The sequence below is a fragment of the Periplaneta americana genome, chromosome 9, assembly GCF_040183065.1.
Source record: "Periplaneta americana isolate PAMFEO1 chromosome 9, P.americana_PAMFEO1_priV1, whole genome shotgun sequence".
NCBI classification, from domain to species: domain Eukaryota; kingdom Metazoa; phylum Arthropoda; class Insecta; order Blattodea; family Blattidae; genus Periplaneta; species Periplaneta americana.
The window spans coordinates 106,657,047-106,682,606 of NC_091125.1; the positions used below are offsets into that span (position 1 = coordinate 106,657,047).

The 25,560-nt window shown below is 37.2% G+C and overlaps 1 protein-coding gene across 2 annotated transcripts in view; it reads left to right on the top strand.

Annotated features, from left to right (window-relative positions):
• kkv (hyaluronan synthase-like protein kkv) overlaps positions 1–25,560 on the top strand; it is a 217,316-nt gene that overhangs the window by 162,753 nt on the left and 29,003 nt on the right. For both annotated transcript variants that reach the window (XM_069835543.1, XM_069835542.1), the window contains exons 12-17: positions 3,091–3,301; positions 5,751–5,951; positions 7,148–7,374; positions 18,408–18,575; positions 19,866–20,171; positions 24,858–25,105. In XM_069835543.1, coding sequence (XP_069691644.1) covers positions 3,091–3,301; positions 5,751–5,951; positions 7,148–7,374; positions 18,408–18,575; positions 19,866–20,171; positions 24,858–25,105 — 1,361 coding nt within the window. The remainder of the gene's footprint in view (positions 1–3,090; positions 3,302–5,750; positions 5,952–7,147; positions 7,375–18,407; positions 18,576–19,865; positions 20,172–24,857; positions 25,106–25,560) is intronic.

The following is a 25,560-nucleotide window of genomic DNA, read 5'->3' on the forward strand; positions in this document are numbered from 1 at the left end:
AAAAATCAATTTTAAATTTTTTTTACGAAAATGTTTGTAAGACACTTAGAAAGTTGTTTATAAGAGTTTTTTCAAGTCTATGATTTCTTTGAGTTCCAGGAGCGATTTTTATATAGGCTAGGCATGCTCCATACGTTAGCATTGCATCCCCTTTCACAAATTTGTCTTCTTTTTTTTTAACCACATTTTTAGATGTTAAAAATGTTCCACGTGCAAGTATTTTTTACCAAATTCAATTAAGATATTCGTAGGTGTCCATGCATATATTATGTAAGATCTAACATTGAGAAATCTTGAGTATCTTCCCTCACAAGCAGGCAGGCAGTGTGGTTGCACGTGACTCCCAAACAGTCCTAAGAGTGACCCGAAAGGACTGTTCGGTTCCGCCGACCTGCGCCAGACTGCTGCTTTCACATGCATGATAAATATGAACCAAGTCATTCAAACCTGACAATAAGCCTACAGATATAGACAAACTACTGAAAACTTAATTTGTTGCCTTCTGAAACGTGCCGTTAATAAAGACAAAGAAAACTGTTTCTCGTCTACATAATATCCGTTAAATACCAACAGTTATTATAAAGTACTTGCACTTTCCTTTTCATCGTAGTAATATAAATTTAATGTAAACCATTCAAACTCTCATCTTCATAAATGAAAAGAAATCTGTCCCTCAGAAGTTAAATAGCAAATCAATATTCTGAAGAACGAAAAACTTTTGATACATTTTACAAGTATTCATGAGGGTTTTAATTGTTGATAAGAAATAAGTTAAAATGAAATATTTTTCTATAACCTCTCCCTTCCCCCCTCCACTCCCCTTCTCTCCCATCCCATTCCCTACCCTCCATTCCCCTCCATATCCTACCTTCCCCTCCTTCGCACTCCTCCCATCCCCTCCCTTCCACTTCTCACCCCTCCCATACCATACCCTCCCCTCCATTCCCTTCCCCTCCCTCCCCTCCTCTCCCCTCCCCTCCTCCCTCCTCTCCTCGTTTTCTCGTCAACATAATATCCATTAAATGCCAACAGTTATTATAAATTACTTGCACTTTTCTTTTCATCGTAGTAATATAGATTTAATGCAAACCATTCAAACTTTCAGCTTCACAAATAAAAAGAAATCTGTCCCTCAGAAGGTAAATAGCAAAATCAATATTCTGAAGAACGAAAAACTTTTATACATTTTACAGGTATTCATGAGGCTTTTAGTTGTTAAGGAAAAAGTTAAAATGAAATATTTTTCTATAATCTCTCCTCTCCCCTCCCCCTCCCTTCCCACCCCTCCCATTTCCTACCCTTCCCTCCTCAGCCATACCCTCCCCTCCCCTCCCCACCCATACCCTCCCCTCCCTCACCCCTCTCCCCTCCCCACACATAACCTACCGTCCCTTCCTCTCCCCTCCCCTCCTCTTCCCACCCCTCATCTCCCCTCCTCTCACCTCCCCTCCGCTCCTCTCCTCTCCTCCCATCCCGACCTCTACTTTTTCCCATATCCTACCCTCCCCTCCCCTCCATTCCCCTTCCTTCCCCCTCACCTCCCCATTCCCTCCACTCCCCTCCCCTCACCAACCCTCCCTTCGTCTCGTCTCTTCTCTTTTCTTCTCAACTAGTCACAAGTTACGAAATGTTATTATTTTGTTGAGTGAGATACACTGCAGGAATATGAAATCTGTAATATTGTCTTATTATTTTACGAATTCTGTAGCGCAATAAATCGTAAAACTGTGTTTCTTTAATCAAGAATTATCTGCCGTGTTGGACCGTAAGATAAAGATTTTTTGAAGTGACTAAATAGCCAACGAACTTAGATTTCAAACTAGTACTCTTTCATCTTAACCAGTGTAGACTGGCTTCCGTGAATGCAAGTCACTGTACCTTATAATACGAGCAAACAGGCAGGCTTTCTTGGGTCCCGCCTGGACTGAAATTATAAAACCCGGGCTCAATGGGTTCAACCTTAGACGTTAACTTGCTTTGTAGCGTCACTGGAACCCAAGCCTGATGGCAAGCAGGTACGGGCGTGAGTCTTGTCTGATTTGCTGGGCTCTACTAACTAGCTAGTGAGTACAAATTAAAATTATAAAACATAAATGTTTCTAGCCACTACTGTAAGAGCCAGGCTCGTATGCGGTGTTTGGCTGTATTGCGCATGGGACATTTTTATTTTATCGATACTTTGCACAATTAAAATAACATTAACTTCGAAACTAACTATTGAGCTGAAAATTTGCACACTTCTTTTTACTGTATCTAGCAAACAATTTTTTTTTCTCTCTGTGAGGCCGGGAGGGGAACAACCCTGAGCACAGCGACCTGAAGTCTATTGTGCGCCTCTGGGATGAGTTGCAAGTCCACCGACAGCACTCACGCGAACCGACCTAACCGCTAACACCCTGACGACCAGTCCCGCCATTCCTTCAAGTCCGTGTACCATTCTACCTCAAACAGTCTCCCCACATTCCCACTCAAACGGTCTGAGGTGTAAACCATACCTCCCGTCTCCTCAACGGTATGAGGTGTAGATCCCCTCTCCCGTCGGGAGGGAGGGGAGTGGGTTCCGCTGCTGGGTCACCAGGTACCACGCTTGACATATCCATGGAGGCCGGCCTAAAGTGTCAGCAGCTTTGGAGGGCCGCAGCATGCGCGATCTGATAAACTAAGAAAGACAACCGGAATGATTAGGAAAGGATGTTGAGGGAGGAAAGGAAATGGCGAGAGTGAGTGGGGTTCCATACGCCTGCTAAAGTTACCTGATATTCATCCATAGGAGTGAGGGAAACCCCAGAAAAAACCTAACCCAGACAACTCGTCCCAACCGGAGAATCGAACCCCGGCCAGCTGGGTTCGGAAGCGAAGATGCTACCACGAGACCACAGCGGTGGACAAACAGTTAAAAAAGGAAAGAAATCGCATTAAAATTGTGAAAATTTCATAACTCAGTCTTAATGTCCCTTAAAAATCATTTTCTACTTGACAAAATATTAAAATTTAAACATTTAATAACTAATATTATTGAAATGAATTGAATCTGTACATTTCATTGCCAGTACGCAAGCAATTATCGCAACCTGCCTTGGCCTCTTGCAGGTGATGTACATGTACTACCTGCTGGGGCACCGCCTCATGGAGCTGCCCATCCCGGTGGAGCGGAAGGAGGTGATCGCCCAGAACACGTACCTGCTCACCCTGGACGGGGACATCGACTTTCAGCCGCACGCTGTGCACCTCCTCATCGATCTCATGAAGAAGAACCAGAACCTGGGGGCCGCCTGCGGACGCATCCACCCCGTGGGAACAGGTGCGTACCTGCCCGCCTGGGGCCTCATTTAGAAACAAACTTACACGCGAACATACGTTAACACTAAATTTATCAAACATACCATTAAATGCGGCTTTTTATCTGGCAGCTATTAGGTTACATGCATTTTCGGCTTTCCCCTTCAAAATTCTCTAAAGTTCCTTCAGCGAAACGGTGAAACCCGGAGTGAGATAAGTGGTCAACAAGCTTGGAGTTCACATATTCAAATTTTTCCCAGTCCCCAAACTCCCTTGCAAGGAAGCGTTTTCGCATATCTTTTAAATGTTTATTTTCCCATTTCCTCCAATCATTCATTAATTCATTCACTGCGGGCATTCAAAACACGTTCACATACACCCAACCATAACGACGTAAAGTTTGATGATAATTGATTACTTGAAGTTTAAGTTGGCGTCAAAGCGAAAATTTTGGCCAATCAAGAGGTAGGAGTGACGCGGTAATGGAAGTCCGAGAATCCAATTTAAGCACAAGCGCATTCTACTCCTTTAAGGTATCAAGAACAGAACAACACCCGAAATTTACTTGCAAAATAGCACCTCAACGTCATGACACAGAATGTAAACTGACTTAGCGTAAGTCGTTCATCATTTAATTGCCTATGATCACATTGGCGCTGGTATTGCTTTTATATCCATAGTAGCCTATAGATAATGCGAGGAACAGAGACTTAGAAAAGCATTATCAAATACAGCTAGTTACATAAAGAAGACGTCTTGAATATGACTTGCTGAGAGTAATAACGTAGCTAGAGCTAAAGTAAGTTATTAATCATTATGAGTGTACTATGCGGTCTAATTAAACCTGTGTCTGGTGAGGGGAAGTTCATGGCGCTGCTGGCAGCCAGCAGAGGGGCACACTAGGAGAGGCACATTGATACACAAGGGACATTCACTGACAACACTGTAGTTCGCATTCTTTTATTTTTTATATTAGTAGGTTATTTTACGATGCTTTATCAACATCTTAGGTTATTTAGCGTCTGAATGAAATGAAGGTGCTAATGCTGGTGAAATGAGTCCGGGGTCCAGCACCGAATGTTACCCAGCATTTGCTCATATTGGGTTGAGGGAAAAACCTCAGAAAAAACCTCAACCAGGTAACTTGTCCCGACCGGGAATCGAACCCGGGCCACCTGGTTTCGCGGCCAGACGCGCTAACCGTTACTCCACAGGTGTGGACAGTTCGCATTCTTTTCTGAAGCAGAGTTAACTCGGTGGCGTTGTATCTTGTTTATATTGCCTGTAATTTTTTTTATCACGAATTTCAGTTGCCTGCCGAAGTCACTCTCATAATGGCTCACTTAGCCTATAACTACACTGGCTAACTTTTCGAGGGCCAGATTCGAAATGGATCCATGCAATTAAGACTCACAGCACACCATTGTGCACCATATATACTGTACGATTATTGTTCCAGTCCGACAAGTTTTCTGAGTGGTATTCTTAATCCTACGTTCACATGTTTTCTGCCAGAACCAGGTCCCATCCTCAGACCAGTATCTGATAAGCCCGTGGGCCTTGAGCCCCAAGACTTTTTAAATCGCCATCAGAAATTCGTATTACCCACGGACTTCATCCCAACCTATTTTTAACTAACGCAAATTACAGAGATATGAAGTGGAGAATATTTGCGGAATAATATAGAGTGAAAGGTGAATACCCCAAGAATAGTCGTCTGCAAAATCTGCTTTATCAGTCACAAATTCCATCACGATCTAGCCGTGGATCGTATCTGGGCCGTCTGAAATTATAACTACACTCGTCAGTTTCAATTTTCTCCGCAGACGAATTGATTACTCTATGTGATTACGTTTCTTTTCCAGAATTATAAAATTTACTTCCTGGTGTTTCTCTTCATGTCACACTATTTATACATTCAAATTTTCATTGTGAATGTAGCCTAACAGTATGTGGCGACTTTTCAATATAGATATCGGGAATTTGACCCAAAAAAATCTCGTGAGATTTCTGATTGTTGAAGCAACTGTAAGGCAAATTCTCTCCGAATATTTCAGTGCCGCTTTTCTTGTATGATTGAAACATCTGGTCATTGGAAAGAAAGGGTAAAACTAGGTTGGTGGCTACGAAGATGACATTTCTGCTGTCTGTGGATCTTTGGTAATAAGAATCTACCCGTAGAGTTTTCATTTCACTCCTCCTTCCTGAAGATTCAGCCCAGAATGAACTTCCTTCCGCTTGTTTCGCGTGCGCATACACGTGATACGCGCAGACCGAGGTATATCACCATAATAACTGTATATAACTAGCTACATCAATTATGTATAGTAAACGAAATATGAAAACCTTAACAGTGTAAGGCTAAAGGGAACAGGTAATTGAAGGAACTACGGAATCCGTCTATTTACAAACGGATTAGGAACAAAAGGTCTCACGTTGCTTCAGTATGTTTACTTTTATCTTGCTTTCAGGTCCCATGGTATGGTACCAGATGTTCGAGTACGCTATTGGACATTGGCTGCAAAAGGCTACGGAACATATGATTGGATGTGTGCTTTGTAGTCCAGGTTGCTTTTCTTTGTTCAGGGGAAAGGCTCTCATGGACGACAGTGTCATGAGGAAGTATACGACAGCATCAAAAGAAGCTAGACATTACGTGCAATACGATCAGGGTAATATTCCATATTGATTCTTATCGGCTAAGCATATATGTAATTGGAAAGTATTGTGGCATTTAATTCAAAAGAATTACGTAACTTTTATTTTCACAACAATAACCACTTTCTATAACTGTCAGTTCTCAGTTCACAGTTCGTTTGCCTTGGCTAGTTCTTCTAGCTCATTCACTCAAATTCACAGTATATCGAACCCATGGCTTCCAGAGACAGTCCACTGACCTTCGAACTAAGGCCCCCCAACTGCGGTCTACTGCACGTCGAACCAAACACTCCGGATACGCAGCACTCGCCAGGACACTCGCACAGTTGCGGACACACTCAAGTCGAACTCCGGTTTCGAAGCTAGCTACACTGCTGCTTTACAAGACTGACTGGCTTGCTGTCCAAAAACTGAACTGGCCTCTCGAAGGCTGGCTTCCTTTTATTTGTTAGGAAACACTTCGCGAGCCTTCGATTTCCGGACGTTACTGTTTCTGGACTATTCGTTTTCGGGAATAATCTGTCACGGTGCTTCGTTTCTTCCCCCTCACTGCCGCGGTCCAGCATGTCGTCGTCCCTCCTCTCCTCTCTACGCCGCGCGCCGCCACCCAGTGTTCCTCGGAGCTCGCCTCGTCTCCCGCGCCGCCTTCGCGCGCCCTGCCGGACGCGTGTTCGAATCCCGAGGCAACGAGAAGTTTCTAGCAGGGTTGCCACAGTATATCAAACAGAAATTACGTCTCCTCTACAATCACTATTTTTACTACTAATATCGTTATAACCAGTATCTGAAGTCCATTACGTAAAGGATGTCTCACTATTCCAAAATAAAAATAACTGAATATGATAAATAATGATAAAATGAATAATATATTTTTAAGAATTTGAAATAGTTTTAGGCCTATAGGATCTTATTTCTTACATTGACATTGGAATCAGTCAGATCTCAATTTATTTGTCTTTAACCTTCCCTCTTATTAGTCTGAACTCACGGGAAACGAAATATAATTTTTAATTCAACAAAATGGCCAAAAGAATATGTAGCATTGTCGTAACTCAATAATCGTATTTATATAAATAAATAAATGTACGTACAACCAGTTTTTGTGTGAAACATCTCAAAGAATAACTCCCTGAAATTAATGACATTGCTTACGGTTCATCCTGTATATTACGCCAAGTCATGTGAGGTAATTAGCGTTAATTAATTACAGGTGAGGATCGATGGCTCTGTACGCTGCTTTTACAGCGGGGTTACCGTGTAGAGTACTCAGCTGCCAGCGATGCCTACACGCATTGTCCAGAAGGCTTCAACGAGTTCTACAACCAGAGACGTCGGTGGGTTCCATCCACCATGGCCAACATCATGGACTTGCTCACTGACTACAAGCGAACCATCAAGATCAACGATAATATCTCAATGCCTTACATCGCTTACCAGGTCAGTATCTGTGTGTCCATAGTTCGTGCGGCGAAAGAAAGTGCCTGACAATTGCTTAACGTGACTTTTTTGCATTTCAATCTCTCTCGCTGCACTCTGCTTCAGAGTCAACAGCAGCAAATGCGAAGTCCAGCAACTATTCTTAGAACCAATATCCACACTAAGAGAGCCTTTTCAGACGAGGCCACTTTTAAAAGCGCTGCTGAAGCGCTGTCGCTTGTGAATAATGGATATAAATGGAAGCCTTCAGACACAGCCACAGCCACAGTATAGTAACGCTGCAGTGACGCTCTAAGGGTTGACTTCGCAGTTACCATCGCGATATATAGAATTAAATTGTAGGTTTCAGACGGAGCCACAGCTACACCACTATTTTAGTGGAGCGTGCGTGGTGCGTCTGTGGCGCTGCTAACGGACGACCGTTGGGTCAACAGTCGACAGGTGGGGGAGGAATTATCAAGCCCAATAGAAATTACTTCCGGAGTCCCACAGGGGAGTGTCTTGGGGCTCCTTGTATTCTTGGCTTTGGTAAATGATCTGCCATCAATATCTTGTACAGGGTTTGCTTCCTCGCGGATGATTGCATCATATACAGAGAAAGAGAAATAAAAAGTCATAAAAATATTACTCGTCTTCAGAATGACCTCAATAGAATAAACGATTGGGTAATGGCCAACAAAATTAAAATAAATTCTCTAAAGAGAAAAGCCGTCAGTTTTACAAGAAAAAGAAATAAAATAATCGCATTGTATAAGTTAGGGGGTGAAAGCATTCCGGAAGTTAACAAATGTATAACTTTTAGCAGCGATCTCGGCTAGGGGGAATACATTACTTACACAGCGGGAAAAGCATAGAGAGCGTTACACTTTATGATGAGGGTACTAAGAAAGGGCTCTGATAAATCCAAATAGATTTCATACAATTCACTAGTTCATCCAGTAATGGAATATGGTGCTGCATGTTGGGGTCCTTACAGACAAGAACATATTAAGACATTGGAAAAAATTCAAAAACAGGCTCTCAAGCGTTGTCGTAATAATTCAACATTAAAATAGGACATACTCACGGACAGCAGAACGTGAATTCGATTATGTGCAATGTTTAAAACATACAGAGATGAGCCTGCCTGGAGAGAAATAAAGAATAGGTTGCAGCCGCAAAATTATTCATCAAGGAACGACCACTCACATAAATTGAGGGAAAGAAGTCAGAGGACGGACACTGGAAAGTTTTCTTTTCTCAATTGTATTATTAGGGACTGGAATGCTTTACATGCAGACTTACTAAAGACTTTACCAATAACAAAAATCAGTAACATGAGCTGCTGCCAAAAAGTCAAACGAGAATAAAAATGGTAAAGGAAGTTTTTAATAGAAAAAGGAGCATCTTCTGTGGACCTCTGGAGAAAAAACTAAGGAAAAAACTAGTGGAGTGCTTTGTATTGTGTGTAGCATTGTATGGAGCAGAAATATGGACATTACGAAAATCCTTATGCTTTGGTCTATTGCACTAAACACACTATTCCAAGCAACGCCGGTGATTGAACTGCAATTTCGGAGTAATAAGGTCGTGTTCTAGCATTGAACTATCAAGATAACATTACTTGCTATGCCTGTAATTTAAACAGATGCTCTAAAAAAATTTAATAAACCGAGAGTGATGCATCTATAAGGATATTAACAATTGAGCTGTTGAGAGCAGAAGTGGTGTAAGCCAAAAATGGGTAATGAGGGTTAAAGCAAACATTCTACAAAATACAGCGCAAAGTAACAATTAATATTTAATTTATTTAAACTATTAGTAGTCAGTGGATAGCAAGAAGGACATATTAATTACTACTTTGCGCTGTATTTTACAGAATTTTTACTTTAAACCTCATTACCCAATTTTGACTTACACCACTTCTGCTCTGAACGGCTCAATTATTTCGTTGAAAGGAGCCCGTGTTACAAACTGAATATAAAAATAAAAAAGAAAATGGCGTAATCTGTATTCAGATGAAATCAGTGAGTAGAATACAAATGACGGCCATACCACCTCCAAAGCGGGTGCGAGGGTGACGTCACAGGTGGGCGTGGCCAAAGTATTACGTCATAGTGGGCGTGGCCAAGGTATGGCGTCATGGGCGGGGCTTAAAGTATGACGCCACGGAGGGGGTGGGGGGGCTTAAATTATGACGTAGGAAAGGGGCGTAACTTAAATTACGTCATAAGAGTTCAAGGTTAAAGTGTGACGTCATGCGGGTATGTAATGGCATGACATGTTCATACATGTTTATCTCCTCAATGTGGGGGGCTTAAATTATGACGTAGGAAAGGGGCGTAACTTAAATTACGTCAAGGTTAAAGTGTGATGTCATGCACAAGTGCACGTATGTAATTGAACTTGTGGTATCACAAGTTCATACATGTTTATCTCATCAATGTTGCTATGTGTGCAAATATAAAGCTGAGTCATATCCGGTAATTGTTCTCAGGTGAAAGACACAAGTTCATACATGTTTGAAAACTGCTATGTGTGCAAATATTATGCAAGGTCACATCCGGTGAAGAATTAATCTATCACACTTAAACACATACATTCTTTTTCTTAAGATTCTAATGTAATGGTAATTTAATTGATTGGGGAATGGGTGTTGGAATGTGGGACATAAATGGATAAAAAATTAATCTAGCACACTTGTAAATTAAACAGGATGTGGCTGAAGTGACGTTATAAATTTGTAATTGAAGTTGGAAATGGGGGAGGGGGGGGTTAAAATGTACTTTAAGCCAATTGTTGAGTAATTGATAAAAAAATATTAAGATTCTAATGTACTGGTAATTGAATTGATAAATAGTAATGGGAAATGGAAATTGGAATGTGGGAATTATTGATGGCGTAAATGGTTGTACTTTAAACCAATTTATAAAAAAATTAATCTAGCACACTTGTAAATTAAACACATACATTCTTCTCATATTATTATTATTCCAATGTAATACATTTTGAGTGGTTTGTTTAGCGTATTTAATTTAAGCCATACATTATTACCAACATTAAATTCATCAGAATGTGACATTATTATGATTTAGAGCAGTAATTGTAGCAGATAAATCAACGTAGATAAATATTGCATGATGCAAATAATATGCAAGCTGTTAAATTCACATCCGGTGAAGACGCAAGTGCTGAATAATGGCCAGTTATCCAATGGATGTCCTGAAACTGGTTGTACTTTAAAATAAAACCAATAAATGTTACTTCAAAATGTATTAAATTGGAATAATAATAATAATAATAATAATAATAATAATAATGATAATAATAATAATGTCACATTCTGATGAATTTAATGTGAGTAATAAATTAAAATTAAATAAATTAAATATACTAAACAATCCACTCAAAATATATTACTTCTTCAATTTTGGTGAAAACATTATCACAATTGGGATTCACTAACTGAAAATATATTTCAATACTCAATGCATTGTATTTTTTTTATGAATAAATATATCGTTACTATTTTCTTTTACCAAGCACATCCCCATCCCCAATGACTAGATTCAGTTTAATCATTGACATTCTCTCAATCAACCTCAGGTTTTATCATACAAACATGTAATGAATCCACCGCTCCCAAATCAATAAGCTACCACTGGAATTATGTTATATTCTGGTAACATATATGTTTAGAATAATCTCAACTTATACACCAATTCTTAAGGATTATTAATATTTGAAAACCAATATACCAATTCTCAATATTGGAAAAGGATTACTAATATCTGAAAGGAAAGTGTTATAGGTTAATTTTCTAAACGAACCCAACCCTTTGGTTATGTGAGATGGAAATGGATGGTTAAGACATAGAAGAAATTACAGTGCAAAACTATTTCCAAAAAGAACATTTATTACAATTCGAACATTCTTCATAATCAAGCTTAACATTCACCACGCTTCATCATGGTCACTGTTTTTTACACTCAGAGCATTTAAATTGTGCGATTTCTTCTTCTTCAGCTCAAACCGAGACTGGGGATGCAGTATAATCTAAATTAAAATAAAAAATAAATATTGTGAGACATTATTAACGCTATGGCTGCTATTACACTAACAAAGTTTTTTTTGACAAAGATCTTTTATAAAATATATGATAGTGTAATAGTTGTATAAATTCGAGCGTATTATGCATCATCTTGCCCCCCCTCCCACTGCTGTCTAAACTTGTTCAATGTCAATTATTCCAAACTGCAATACTTCTTTCATTACACTTCTAAATAATTCACCTCATCATCCAGCCATATTACCTCCAAGGTCATTATCAAAAACATGTTTTTTATCATTACTCATCAATTTCATCGTCGGATGTGACATTGCATAATATTTGCACACATAGCAGATAGCTATTATTTACTTGTAATCAATACAATATTTGTGTAACATAAGACGCTGAGAGAACAATCGCCGGATGTTTGCAACATGCAATATTTGTGTAATATAACACGTTCCAGATGCTTCAAAAACATATTTTTATCATTACTCAGCAATTGCATCGTCGCCGGAAGTGATTCAGCAAGCTTGCATAATATTTGCACACTTATACATTACACAACATATACATCTACATTGATTTATCTGCTACAATTACTGCTCTAAATCATAATAATGTCACATTCTGATGAATTTAATGTTGGTAATAATGTATTAAATACGCTAAACAAACCACTCAATTTTACTTCAAAATGTATTACATTGGAATAATATGAGAAGAATGTATGTGTTTAATTTACAAGTGTGTAGATTAATTTTTTTATCAATTGGCTTAAAATACAACCATTTACGCCATCAATAATTCCCCCATTCCAATTTCAATTAACACTTGCGAATTTCCCTTACCCATAACTATTTATCAATTAAATTACTATTACATTAGAATTTTATCAAATTCCCCCCCCCCATTTCCAACTTGAATTACAAATTTATAACATCACACTTTAAGTTATGACGTATGTATTTCAAATTATAAACAGCCCTCACCCATTTCCAACTTCAATTACAAATTTATAACGTCACACTTTAATCTTCTTTATGATGAATAATAATAATAATGAGAAGAAGAAGAAGCAATTACTATATTACGAACTGCTTCGGTAATAATGTATGGCTTAAAATAAATCCAATAAATGTTACTTCAAAATGTATTAAATTATTAATCAATCCAATAAATGTTACTTCAAAATGTATTAAATTGGAGCCATAATAATAATAATAATAATAATAATAATAATAATAATAATAATAATAAGGTGGTCATTATTCAGCACTTGCGTCTTCACCGGATGTGAATTAACAGCTTGCATATTATTTGCATCATGCAATATTTGTGTAATATGACACGTTGCAGGTGCTTAAAGAACATGCTTTTATCATTACTCAGCAATTGCATCGTCGCCGGAAGTGATTCAGCAAGCTTGCATAATATTTGCACACTTATACATTACACAACATACACATCTACATTGATTTATCTGCTACAATTACTGCTCTAAATCATAATAATGTCACATTCTGATGAATTTAATGTTGGTAATAATGTATTAAATACGCTAAACAAACCACTCAATTTTACTTCAAAATGTATTACATTGGAATAATATGAGAAGAATGTATGTGTTTAATTTACAAGTGTGTAGATTACTTTTTTTATCAATTGGCTTAAAGTACAACCATTCACGCCATCAATAATTCCCCCATTCCAATTTCAATTAACACTTGCGAATTTCCCTTACCCATTACTATTTATCAATTAAATTACTATTACATTAGAATTTTATCAAATTCCCCCCCCCCCCATTTCCAACTTGAATTACAAATTTATAACATCACACTTTAAGTTATGACGTATGTATTTCAAATTATAAACAGCCCTCACCCATTTCCAACTTCAATTACAAATTTATAACGTCACACTTTAATCTTCTTTATCATGAATAATAATAATAATGAGAAGAAGAAGAAGCAATTACTATATTACGAACTGCTTCGGTAATAATGTATGGCTTAAAATAAATCCAATAAATGTTACTTCAAAATGTATTAAATTGGAGCCATAATAATAATAATAATAATAATAATAATAATAATAATAATAATAATAATAATAATAAGGTGGTCATTATTCAGCACTTGCGTCTTCACCGGATGTGAATTAACAGCTTGCATATTATTTGCATCATGCAATATTTGTGTAATATGACACGTTGCAGGTGCTTAAAGAACATGCTTTTATCAATACTCAGCAATTGCATCGTCGCCGGAAGTGATTCAGCAAGCTTGCATAATATTTGCACACTAATGCATTACACAACATATACATCTACATTAAATGTATTACATTGGAATAATAATAATATGAGAAGAATGTATGTGTTTAATTTACAAGTGTGCTAGATTAATTTTTTTTATATAAATTGGCTTAAAGTACAACCATTTACGCCATCAATAATTCCCGCATTCCAATTTCCATTTCCCATTACTATTTATCAATTCAAATACCAGTACATTAGAATCTTAATATTTTTTATCAATTACTCAACAATTGGCTTAAAGTACAACCAGTTTCAGGACATCCATTGGATAGCTGGCCATTATTCAGCACTTGCGTCTTCACCGGATGTGAATTTAACAGCTTGCATATTATTTGCATCATGCAATATTTATCTACGTTGATTTATCTGCTACAATTACTGCTCTAAATCATAATAATGTCACATTCTGATGAATTTAATGTTGGTAATAATGTATGGCTTAAATTAAATACGCTAAACAAACCACTCAAAATGTATTACATTGGAATAATAATAATATGAGAAGAATGTATGTGTTTAATTTACAAGTGTGCTCTATTAATTTTTTTATAAACTGGTTTAAAGTACAGCCATTTACGCCATCAATAATTCCCACATTCCAATTTCCATTTCCCATTACTATTTATCAATTCAATTACCAGTACATTAGAATCTTAATATTTTTTATCAATTACTCAACAATTGGCTTAAAGTACATCTTAACCCCCCCTCCCCCATTTCCAACTTCAATTACAAATTTATAACGTCACTTCAGCCACATCCTGTTTAATTTACAAGTGTGCTAGATTAATTTTTTATCCATTTATGTCCCACATTCCAACACCCATTCCCCAATCAATTAAATTACCATTACATTAGAATCTTAAGAAAAAGAATGTATGTGTTTAAGTGTGATAGATTAATTCTTCACCGGATGTGACCTTGCATAATATTTGCACACATAGCAGTTTTCAAACATGTATGAACTTGTGTCTTTCACCTGAGAACAATTGCCGGATATGACTCAGCTTTATATTTGCACACATAGCAACATTGATGAGATAAACATGTATGAACTTGTCACACCACAACTTCAATTACATACGTGCACTTGTGCATGACATCACACTTTAACCTTGACGTAATTTAAGTTACGCCCCTTTCCTACGTCATAATTTAAGCCCCCCACATTGAGGAGATAAACATGTATGAACATGTCATGCCATTACATACCCGCATGACGTCACACTTTAACCTTGAACTCTTATGACGTAATTTAAGTTACGCCCCTTTCCTACGTCATAATTTAAGCCCCCCACCCCCTCCGTGACGTCATACTTTAAGCCCCGCCCATGACGCCATACCTTGGCCACGCCCACCTGTGACGTCACCCTCGCACCCGCTTTGGAGGTGGTATGGCCGTCATTTGTATTCTACTGCAGTGAGTAAAAACTATAACGTATAATTCAGGTTTCTCTGCTTAACGGATATCGAACACGAGAAATCGTAATTAGTAATGTTCTTTTTTTTTTGTAAATTATTTTGCACCGCTTTATCAACATCTTAGGTTATTTAGCGTCTGAATGAGATGAAGGTGATAATGTCGGTGAAATGAGTCCGGGGTCCAGCACCGAAAGTTACCCAGCATTTGCTCATATTGAGTTGAGGGAATCGAACCCGGGCCACATGATTTCGCGGTCAGACGAGTTAATGTTACTCCACAATTGTGAACTAGTAATAGTTATGACGACAATAAGTATAGACATAAAATTCGAAATACATTACCCATTCTATATCGAATTTTAAAAATGAAACTAATACTCAATATTCATTACCATTATGAATCGCAACATCGCCTCTTCTCTACAATTCTACTTTCATTATGTCGATCCTACAACGACTTTCTTTATTTTATACCCTTAAATGTATTCCCAATTTCCCGTAAACGTCGAGAGAACATTCAGTTTAAACGTAACTTTTATTTGTCAGAACCCAAGGGTCGGAAATCAGCACTAATTAAGAGTCTTTAATTAGACCAAGATGTGTAACGTAAAGTCATTTGTTACGTCTACCCCCCTGCTTCGTCTTTGGAGGCATGGTAACAGTAGCGAAAGCAATTAATTTTAAATTAAATTAAGGAAGTGATCTGGAAACTTCTCAATTAGTTCTAATTAGGGTGGGCTTTGATCAAGATGCTAGAGCGATGAGGAGGCACTGGTTTACTCTGCAAGTCTACATTTTGCGCTCTAAATGTAGACTTCAGGAATATTTTTTTTAAAGTCCTATGAATAAGAAAAGTAAAGGAGAAAAAAATATTTTATGAAGTTTCAGCTACCGATCTTCAAGAAAATACTCAAAAAGTAAACTTTCAAGCAATAATTCGGCCCTGCTTGTTATGATAAATCGTAACAGTAGATAAGATCTCCAATGTATTGTAGCCTATCTAACGACAGGAAACATCAGTAGATTATTAATTAGTAGGTTTTATTTTCAAGTTACCTTTGATTATGACGCAATTTTATAGATTGTAGTTGGAACGGCATATCGCTTAGACTTCCGTTCAATTGTATAAATTATCATTTACTCAAGTGTTATCTTCCATGACATTGCAACTATAGTCTACTGTATTTTGTTCGCCCCCAGATATTGTACGTTGTTCTCTGGAAGCCTCTGCATGACATCATGCACTTACAAAAGCGAAACTTCGCCTTTAAAGGTAGGCCTATCTGCAATAGAACCCGGAAACTTAGGGGCGAGAAAACAGCCACTCAACAGTTTCTTTTCTGAAGTCCTCTCAATCAATGGCAGGATGACAGGGATGTTTTATGTGTCCTAAATCTTCAAAACACAACTTTGCTGCTTTTTCTTTTTTCAGAACGAGATTTATTGCACCTTAAATTGCTCCTTAAATAACTATCAGACCTAGAAAAGGCTTTTGACAGAGTGGATTGGAATAAACTGATAAATAAAATTAGTGTGAATTGGAAAGAGAGAAGACTGTTCAGTAATCTTTATATGAAACAACGAGTTAATGTCAGGATAGGAGAAGAAATATCAGAAGGAAGTGAAATTGGGGGAGGAGTACGTCAAGGATGTCCTTTTTTATCACCTACCCTGTTCAACATCTACTTGGAGAATTTAGTAAAGAACTGTTTTCAGAACATGGGAGAAGTGATAGTAGGAGGAAGAAGAATAAAGTGCATAAGATTTGCTGATGATATGGCGTTGTTAGCAGAAGAGGAAATGATACTAAAGGATATGCTACTCGAGCTAAATGACAGCTGTGAGCAGTATTGGTATACTTATTGTATTGCATATTTGTTATATTTTGTCCTTCAGGGCAACCCCTATTTTAGGGGAAGTATTTTATAATAATAATAATAATAATAATAATAATAATAATAATAATAATAATAATAATAATAATGAAGATAAATGCAAATAAGACGAAGAGCGTGGTCACAGGAAGAAAAATACGGAAGATAAACTTGCAAATTCTAAATAAGGTAGTAGAGTATGTGGACAGCTTCAGATACTTGTGGTGTACTATAAATAGCAATATGAGCTGCTGCCAGGAAGTCAAAAGGAGGATAGCAATGGTAAAGGAAGAAAAAGGAGCATCCTCTGCGAACCTCTGAAAAAAGGACTAAGGAAGAGACTAGTGAAGTACTTTGTATGGAGTGTGGCATTGTATGGGGCAGAAACATGAACATTACGACGAAATGAAGAGAATCATTTGAAATATGGATATGGAGAAGAATGGAACATGTGAAGTTAACAGACAGAATAAGAAATGAAGCTGTGTTGGAAAGAGTGCGTGAAAAAAGAATGATACTAAAACTGATCAGGAAGAGGAAAACGAATTGGTTGGGTCACTGGTTGAGAAGAAACTGCCTACTGAAGGATGCACTGCTAGGAATGGTGAACGGGAGAAGAGTTCCGTGTATAAGAAGATATCAGATCATAGACGACATTAAGATATATGGATCATATGAGGAAACGAAGAGAAAGGCAGAAAATAGGAAAGATTGGAGAAAGCTCGGTTTGGAGTGAAAAATCTGTCCTTGAGCAGAACACTAAATGAATGAATGAATGAATGAAATATCTATCACCCTCACTGAGTTCGAAACAGAAAAATTCTGATGAAATGGCAAGCATGGTAAATGTTAGTCTACTAATGACGATGGAACATGAGTTTCTATTCTTTTATAATGCTTTGAAACAGAATGAACTTGAGGTTTAGAAACAATGGACCGACTGCAAAAATGAATGGGTCATCCCAACAGCGTTGTACGAGTAACAGCCATAAATTAAAATGTTCAGAATTATAAAAAAAAAATACTTTAACGAAACATCCACCTCTAGAAAATTTAGTTGTGTAGATATTATAATTAATATAATGCTACCATCTCGAAGATTTTTTAGGTCCACAGGTGAGTTATAGTCGAGAACGAAATAATAATAAAAAAATAGTTTAGCTAGCACACGTGTCGATAATGACATAATAATTACGTCATATGTAGACCTACAAGAATGAAACTTAAACTGTCCAAAACGAAATAAACATTATAACATATGTGCGGCACTATATTTCATACAATATAGTACGTGGGCGCCAGTCATTGTAATAGTTTTGTGTGTGTGTATGTGTGTAGGAGGCTGAATGAGTGACTCACCGGCCAGGCGTGGTGCTTGTTTCAGATCATGTTGATGGGAGGAACCATCCTGGGACCTGGTACGATCTTCCTTATGTTGGTGGGAGCTTTCGTGGCAGCCTTCCATATCGACAACTGGACCAGCTTCGAGTACAATATCATACCCATCCTCTTCTTCATGTTCATCTGCTTCGTCTGCAAATCAGAGATACAGGTGTGCCTATTACCATAAGACTGTTGAGCATTATTATTACTACTGTCTATGATCTGTGCTGCTGTTACGTAATCAGTAGACTTCGTTGAATTGCCACATGCAGCATGCAATCAGGTTGCCGATGTACGGTAGTATAGAGGAGGTGAGCGACCGCCCGGTCTCGTAGTATAAGCAGTTCATGTTAAGAGTTGTGACCCGTCCAAATAGAGCAGCTACAGCTAATGTATACCTATGTAAGCACTTGTTTTGCATTACTGTGGTTGGAGTAGTCAAAGCTTAGCATGTGTTCAGTGTAGACAAGAATTCAATCAAACATACTACAATGAGAGTGTTGCTGTTCCAAACAATTGCCCCTGGAATATCCCCGCAGCCAGTCTTGACCCGTTGGGGAACGTGGTTGGATGCTGCTAATTATTATGCAGAATATTACGGCAAAATAATGGAGGTAATTGATGCATTGGATAACACAGATATTTCCGTTGTTGCAACTGTAAAATCATTGCCTTCTGAACAGCTATTGGAATATATTCTGTTCATTGATTCTAATTTTAAAATCATGTCCAAAAGCATCACCCTGTTAGAATCGTCTAAACTACAACTCTCAGAAGCCCTTAATATAATGGATAAAGTACCACAAACCGTTATCCAAAATAACAGTTCATTAATTTCAGAAAAAATGAAATGTAAGTTGAGAAATATTATTGCTAAAAATTCTGCCTATTCACAATTTCGTATTATAAATTATGTACTATCAGGTCACGATAAGACGTCTGAAGTTGATGTACTAAAAAGTAGTGACTTTCCGTTCTTCAAATATGCACCTATTACATCGTGTGATGTCGAATGTACATTTTTCCAATATAAAAACTCGTAGGAGGTTCACTTTGCAGTCGCTCAAAATGTACGTAATTCTTCACTCCAATGCACATATTCAAGGATGATGAGAGTATATTACATTAAATTTGAAGAGTTAATATATCTCACTATAAAATAATTGTGTATTTACATGTTTAGACATTTTCTATTTCAAAGATCATTCATTATATTTCTTGAATGCAGGATACAGGTTTTATTGTAACCGCAGTATACTGCTCAGTGCTTACATCAAAGGCATACCTGATCCTTTGCACGCCCCCTTCTCATATAGTCTATACCGCGTGCGTAGTAAACCTTACGATTCTCGTGGCAATTCCACGAAGTCTAGTAATCATTAATAACGACTTTCTCTATATATGTCATATGTTCTCTTCTGTTCCTCCTGTAAAATAGATTTTTACGCTTCTTCCGCAGCTACTAGTGGCGCAGATATTATCCACGTCGTACGCGCTGATCATGATGGCTGTGATCGTGGGTACGGCGCTGCAGCTGGGCGAGGACGGCATCGGCTCGCCGTCAGCCATCTTCTTGATCGCCTTGTCCGGCTCTTTCTTCATAGCAGCCTGCCTCCACCCGCAGGAGTTCTTCTGCATCGTCCCCGGTCTCATCTACCTGCTGTCCATTCCCTCCATGTACTTGCTCCTCATCCTCTACTCTCTCATCAATCTCAACGTCGTCTCTTGGGGAACGCGCGAGGTTGCCGTCAAGAAGACCAAAAAAGTGTGTATAGCATCATTCAGTCAATATTCCTGTGAATACGGACTTCATTTTTATTTATACTTCTTTGTTTGAGCAATAATTTACGAGTACATATAAATAGATTGGATCAAGAGGCGTTTTCTTTATCTTGCGTCCCGTGCCCTGTTCAGCCCTGGATACATACATCATGTAGAATTATTGCGTCCGTCCTATTTGCTTCCAAGGCATTATATACGTGTAATGCTTGAGTTAATTATTGCTATCTTGATGATGACAACGTGGTTAACAACGACGATAACGATGATGCTGAAAGCGATGATGATAATAATGATAATGATGTTGACCATGACGACGAAGTTTACGACGATGATGATGACGACGAAGATAATGATCATGTTTGAGGAGTTGACGACGATGTTGACAATAATGATTATGATGTTGACGACATCTGTGACGATGTTGATGAGGAACAATGTTACTGGCAATGATGGCGATCATATTGACAACGACAATGGTGATGATGGCGAATATGTTGTCGATGATAGTGTTAACGACGACTATGACGATGTTAACGATAAGGATGACATTGACGACAAAAATACTGACGACGATGATGAAGGTAACAGTTTTGTTGGTAATGATACGATATACTGCGTGTTCAGTTCAAAATCTGTCATGACTCGCTGTATGCCGTCATGTGGCTAGTCGTTGAGCCTAGAGAATTCAATCTTCCTACACTTCCGCAGAGGCGTATTACCTATGTGCCAGAGAAGTTTCCTGGCAAGTACGGCGTTCATTCTGAAGAGTACTTACTGATACGTACGGTAACACCTCTAGTGGCAGGAATGTGAATTGTATGGAAACACGTACTGAGGTGAGTTTTTTTCTTACTGTCGAGATATGTGGTGAGAGTTAAGACGATTACTTACGTACAGTATTTGTTGGCATTAACGTCGACGAACAACATGGACACGGAGCATTTGATTTGTATTGTGGAATGTTGCCGTAAGCAACGGATGATAACAAATATCTTGCGTAGGACTTGCCCGCGCAAAACACAGTTCGAAAGAGGTTATGGTAGCACACAGACTTTACAGACCGCCATCTGTTGCTACGACGTTCAAGTTATACCATACACGTTCTCAAGTTCAGATTGAACGCCTTGATTAATAGGCAACTTCTCTGACATAAAATCTGAAACTCGTTTCCAATCGCTGAATCACAACAGTGACGTCATGACACACTTTGAAATTAACACCCAGTAGATGACGATAACGATAATGTTGACAACAATGATAATGATGATATTGATAAAAATAGTTGCCATTTTTGTTAATAATGATATTGACGACTGTGACGATAACATTGACAATGACAATGTTGACGATAATGACGATGACGATGACGTTGCTGACAATAGACATTTCATGTACAATGATGACAATACTATTGACGACAACACTGTGACAATTTTGACGATAACAATGACGATGATGATATGTTGATAGCGAGGATGACAATTTTGTTGACTGATGGATGATATTGACGAGAGTAACGATGTTGACAACAACGACGATGTTGACGATAATGATGATGTTCACGACGATGACAATGATAATACTGACTACAACGATGACAGTTTGTTGAAGATTACAATATTATTGACGATAATTATGGTGATGATAACGGTATTGTTGACAATGGTAACGATGATACTGACAATGATAACGATGATGCAGATATGGCGATGATATTAACGATGACGATTATTGCAACTATAGCTATGGCTAATGTATCATTACAACAATATGCATTAAACATTTTGTTGCTAAAGTGGATGTAAACAATATCAAATAGACAATCTGGAGTTTTGTAAAGTATTCGTCAATATTTACTAAAATTTCATTAGATCAAATCAGTCTGTGGTCAACATTTTTATTTTTGTTTCAACTTTGTCTTATAATTTTGAAGTTAAAATTAACAGAAATTCACGTGATTTCGACAGTTTGTAAAATAATTGCAGAGAAACAATTATAAGTCTTTTCTTTTCATATAAGATAAGATAATCCCATAATATCATATAGAAAAGGACCTCCTACCAAAATGGTAGGGTTGGCTCAAGTATGCTCTCATGGTGATTCATTTCGTCTGAGACATCCTTTTATTTCATCAATATATTAACTAATATTAGAACTAAATTTTAAAATTACTTTTCCTAAATAGGTTAAATTAGACAGTCAGTAAATAATTGTGGTAATATATATATATATATATATATATATATATATATATATATATATATATTTTTTTTTTTTGGTAAAACTAATATACATGACCCAAGTAACTTGTAGAATTTAAGAAGAATTTGATTACTTTTGCATAAAAGCAGGATTTAAACTGGAAAGCAAGTTTAAAGTCCAACTACGCATGCAAGAACCAAATACCTTTATATATCGATGTCGGAAGCAACGAGATTACCAAATATGAAATAAAATAAGCATCAAAAATTGATTTTTAACTCAGGAGTGCTTCCTCGAGTACATTATATGATGTAATATTGAAATATTTACGTGGCCTCTTTTCTTAGGTTTTTATTATTGCATTGAAAGTGTTGTCTAACTTCAGGAAGACTTTTGCCTGGTGGTGGGAAGCTTTCCTAACAGTCTTTCGCTGCCTTTATAGGTATCTCTACAGCCGCAACACTCTCCTAATCTGCAAGATGGTGATGGGATAATATATGCTAATCAGACAGATAGTGGTAATTATTTTCATTATTATTATTATTATTATTATTATTTTATTATTATTATTATTATTATTATTATTATTATTATTATTATTACATGAAAGAGCACGAAAAGAGTTTTAATTATATTTTTTGGAAATTCTTAAAAACAGTGTTGTTTTATTCATTTCACGTGTTGGTGCTAAAGATGCTATTTGCATAAAATATGTGGAAATTTCTGTCAATATGGTCAGTTTTCTTATTTGAAGCTATTCAGTGTTAGAAATAATGCCACATTGACTATCTGCATCAAATTTTACAGAAAGAAACATCGGACATATTTTATCTTACATAAAAATGCTATTCCTAGATAAAATTATGGCGATACGGTGATATTAATACAACAATGTAAAGAGAACGTCAAGTAATCCGAATTACTCGTAGAAAATCTCCTCTAAAACAATATTTTATCTGCAATACTCTCGGAAAATCTACCCCGATTCCTTTAGTTATAAATGTTGTCGTTTAAGGCACTGCCAGTTAATCGTTGCGTGGTGTTCGTTAAGAGAAATTGCTTCGCATTAAAACTATTTTTCTACTAAAAAAAACATATTTAAGTATTTTCAAGAGACAGTAATGTTTTATAATTTTCGAAAACATGTTTTTTTTTTTTTAGAATTAAAATGTTCAGAAAATAAAAACAAATTTATATTTATTGTAAATCAATGGAGATAATTTAATTTGATTCACATGTTGAATGTGTCTGCCGCTGTTGTTTAACAAACGTTTATTATGTTTCTTCAATAATGTGAACAGAATTCTTCAGTAAATTGGATGTCATATCTGAAATTTGTCGTGAAATTAAGCCTTCCTTGTTCTCGATCGTTGTTAGATTACGTAAAGAAATTCTTATGATAGCCTCCAAAATAAAAAAATTACCGAATTCATATTATGTGAACATGAGAAAATATACGTCTTGTATAATTACCGAGAGAGTTAAGGGGTTAGGTACAGCTTACAGCAGTAAAATGTTGGAAATATTCAACATTTTTTTTTTCCTCCGCTACTGTATCTTGTACAATAATAAAAATTAGTATGTGTAAAACACTTTCCTTCTGCTATATGAGAAATATATTTTTACGGTTAAATGTTTTTTTTTCAAAATTCAAAATGGTGACAGTTCACTGTGCAGTGGTGAAGAGGTTCCCTCATAACTAAAAAAAAACTATCCAACACTCTGTGATGAAATTTTTTGTGTATTTATGCATGTCATATCTACAATATGATGCAAAATCACTTCTCTACCTTTGATACATTTCTGGTAAAAAATAAATTCATTTAAAAAATGGTCAAATATCAGTATTTTCTTCTAACACAAAATAAAAAAAATATATTTATTAAGGAATGTACTTAAAGAGCACAATATTGTAAGCATGAGTTTCAGAAATAAAATAAAAGAGAGAGAGAACATGAAAAAGTTAACAAGTTCATGAGTTATGAGGGAAACGCTTCATCACTGCACAGTGAACTGCCACCATTTTGAATTTCGAAAAAAAAATATATAAGTATTTTTTTTAAATCGTAAACATATTTTTTTCATATAGCAGAAGGACAATGTTTTACATATACCAATTTTCATTATTGTACAAGGTACAGTAATGAAGAAAAAAAAATGTTGAATATTTCCAAAAATTTTACTGTTGTAAGCTGTACCTAACCCTTTAAGTAACTTGTTTTAATAGAATATAAAAATGGAGAGGTGCACCACCCGGCATGAAGGTGATGTTTCGAATATCATGTTTAATAAATAAACCTCTTAACATGGTAAGAGAGATAAAAAATTGTAACGATGTACAAGCGTCATTGTTTTACTGGCAACAATGTGTTGATATAGCTGTTTTTTCAATAACCTTTTACTCCCAATTACTGCGCAGTGCAAAATCTTTATTGTATGGGTTACATCTTTCACTGGGGATTTACAGGAGCTGGAGCAGGAGAAGAAGGAAGCGGAGGAAGCCAAGAAGAAGGCGAAGCAGAAGTCACTATTGGGTTTCCTTAATGCCGGTGGCGGCGAAAATGACAGCGACGAAGGATCCATCGAGTTTTCACTGGCGGGTCTTATCAAGGTGATGCTCTGCACGCATCCCAAATCCGTGGACGAGAAACAGCAGCTGCTGCGCATTGCGGAGTCTCTGGATAGCCTGGGACGCCGCCTCGAAACCCTCGAGAAGTAAGATCAAAACGCGCCTCTTCTAAAATAACAAATGTTTGTATAAATCCTAAATATGAGTATATTATCTTATACGTGTTTTAGGGCTTCTCTCTACATCCTTAGTCACGCGTGTTGATGGCAGTTCTTTATTTAGCGTCACTTTTCAGTTCTGGGACTATTTCGACATAATTCTGCAAACAGAACACACTACACAGAGATATAGAGATGCTTATCAGTGGAGGGGGACATGGAACATCCCTAAGCATTGCAGCCCAAAGGAGCTTTTATGGACGGGTGCACTCGTGTTCGCTGTTGTAAGTCAGTGTTACCAAGGCGGCTACTTCAAATAGGTTAGGTTAGGTTAGATAACGGTGGCTAGGTGCGGGATAGGGACGATCTTTTGCACGTCGGCCATACTGAGGACTATTGTGTACCCCGAACTCTATAGGACCAAAGTGACCAAGCAGCACAGG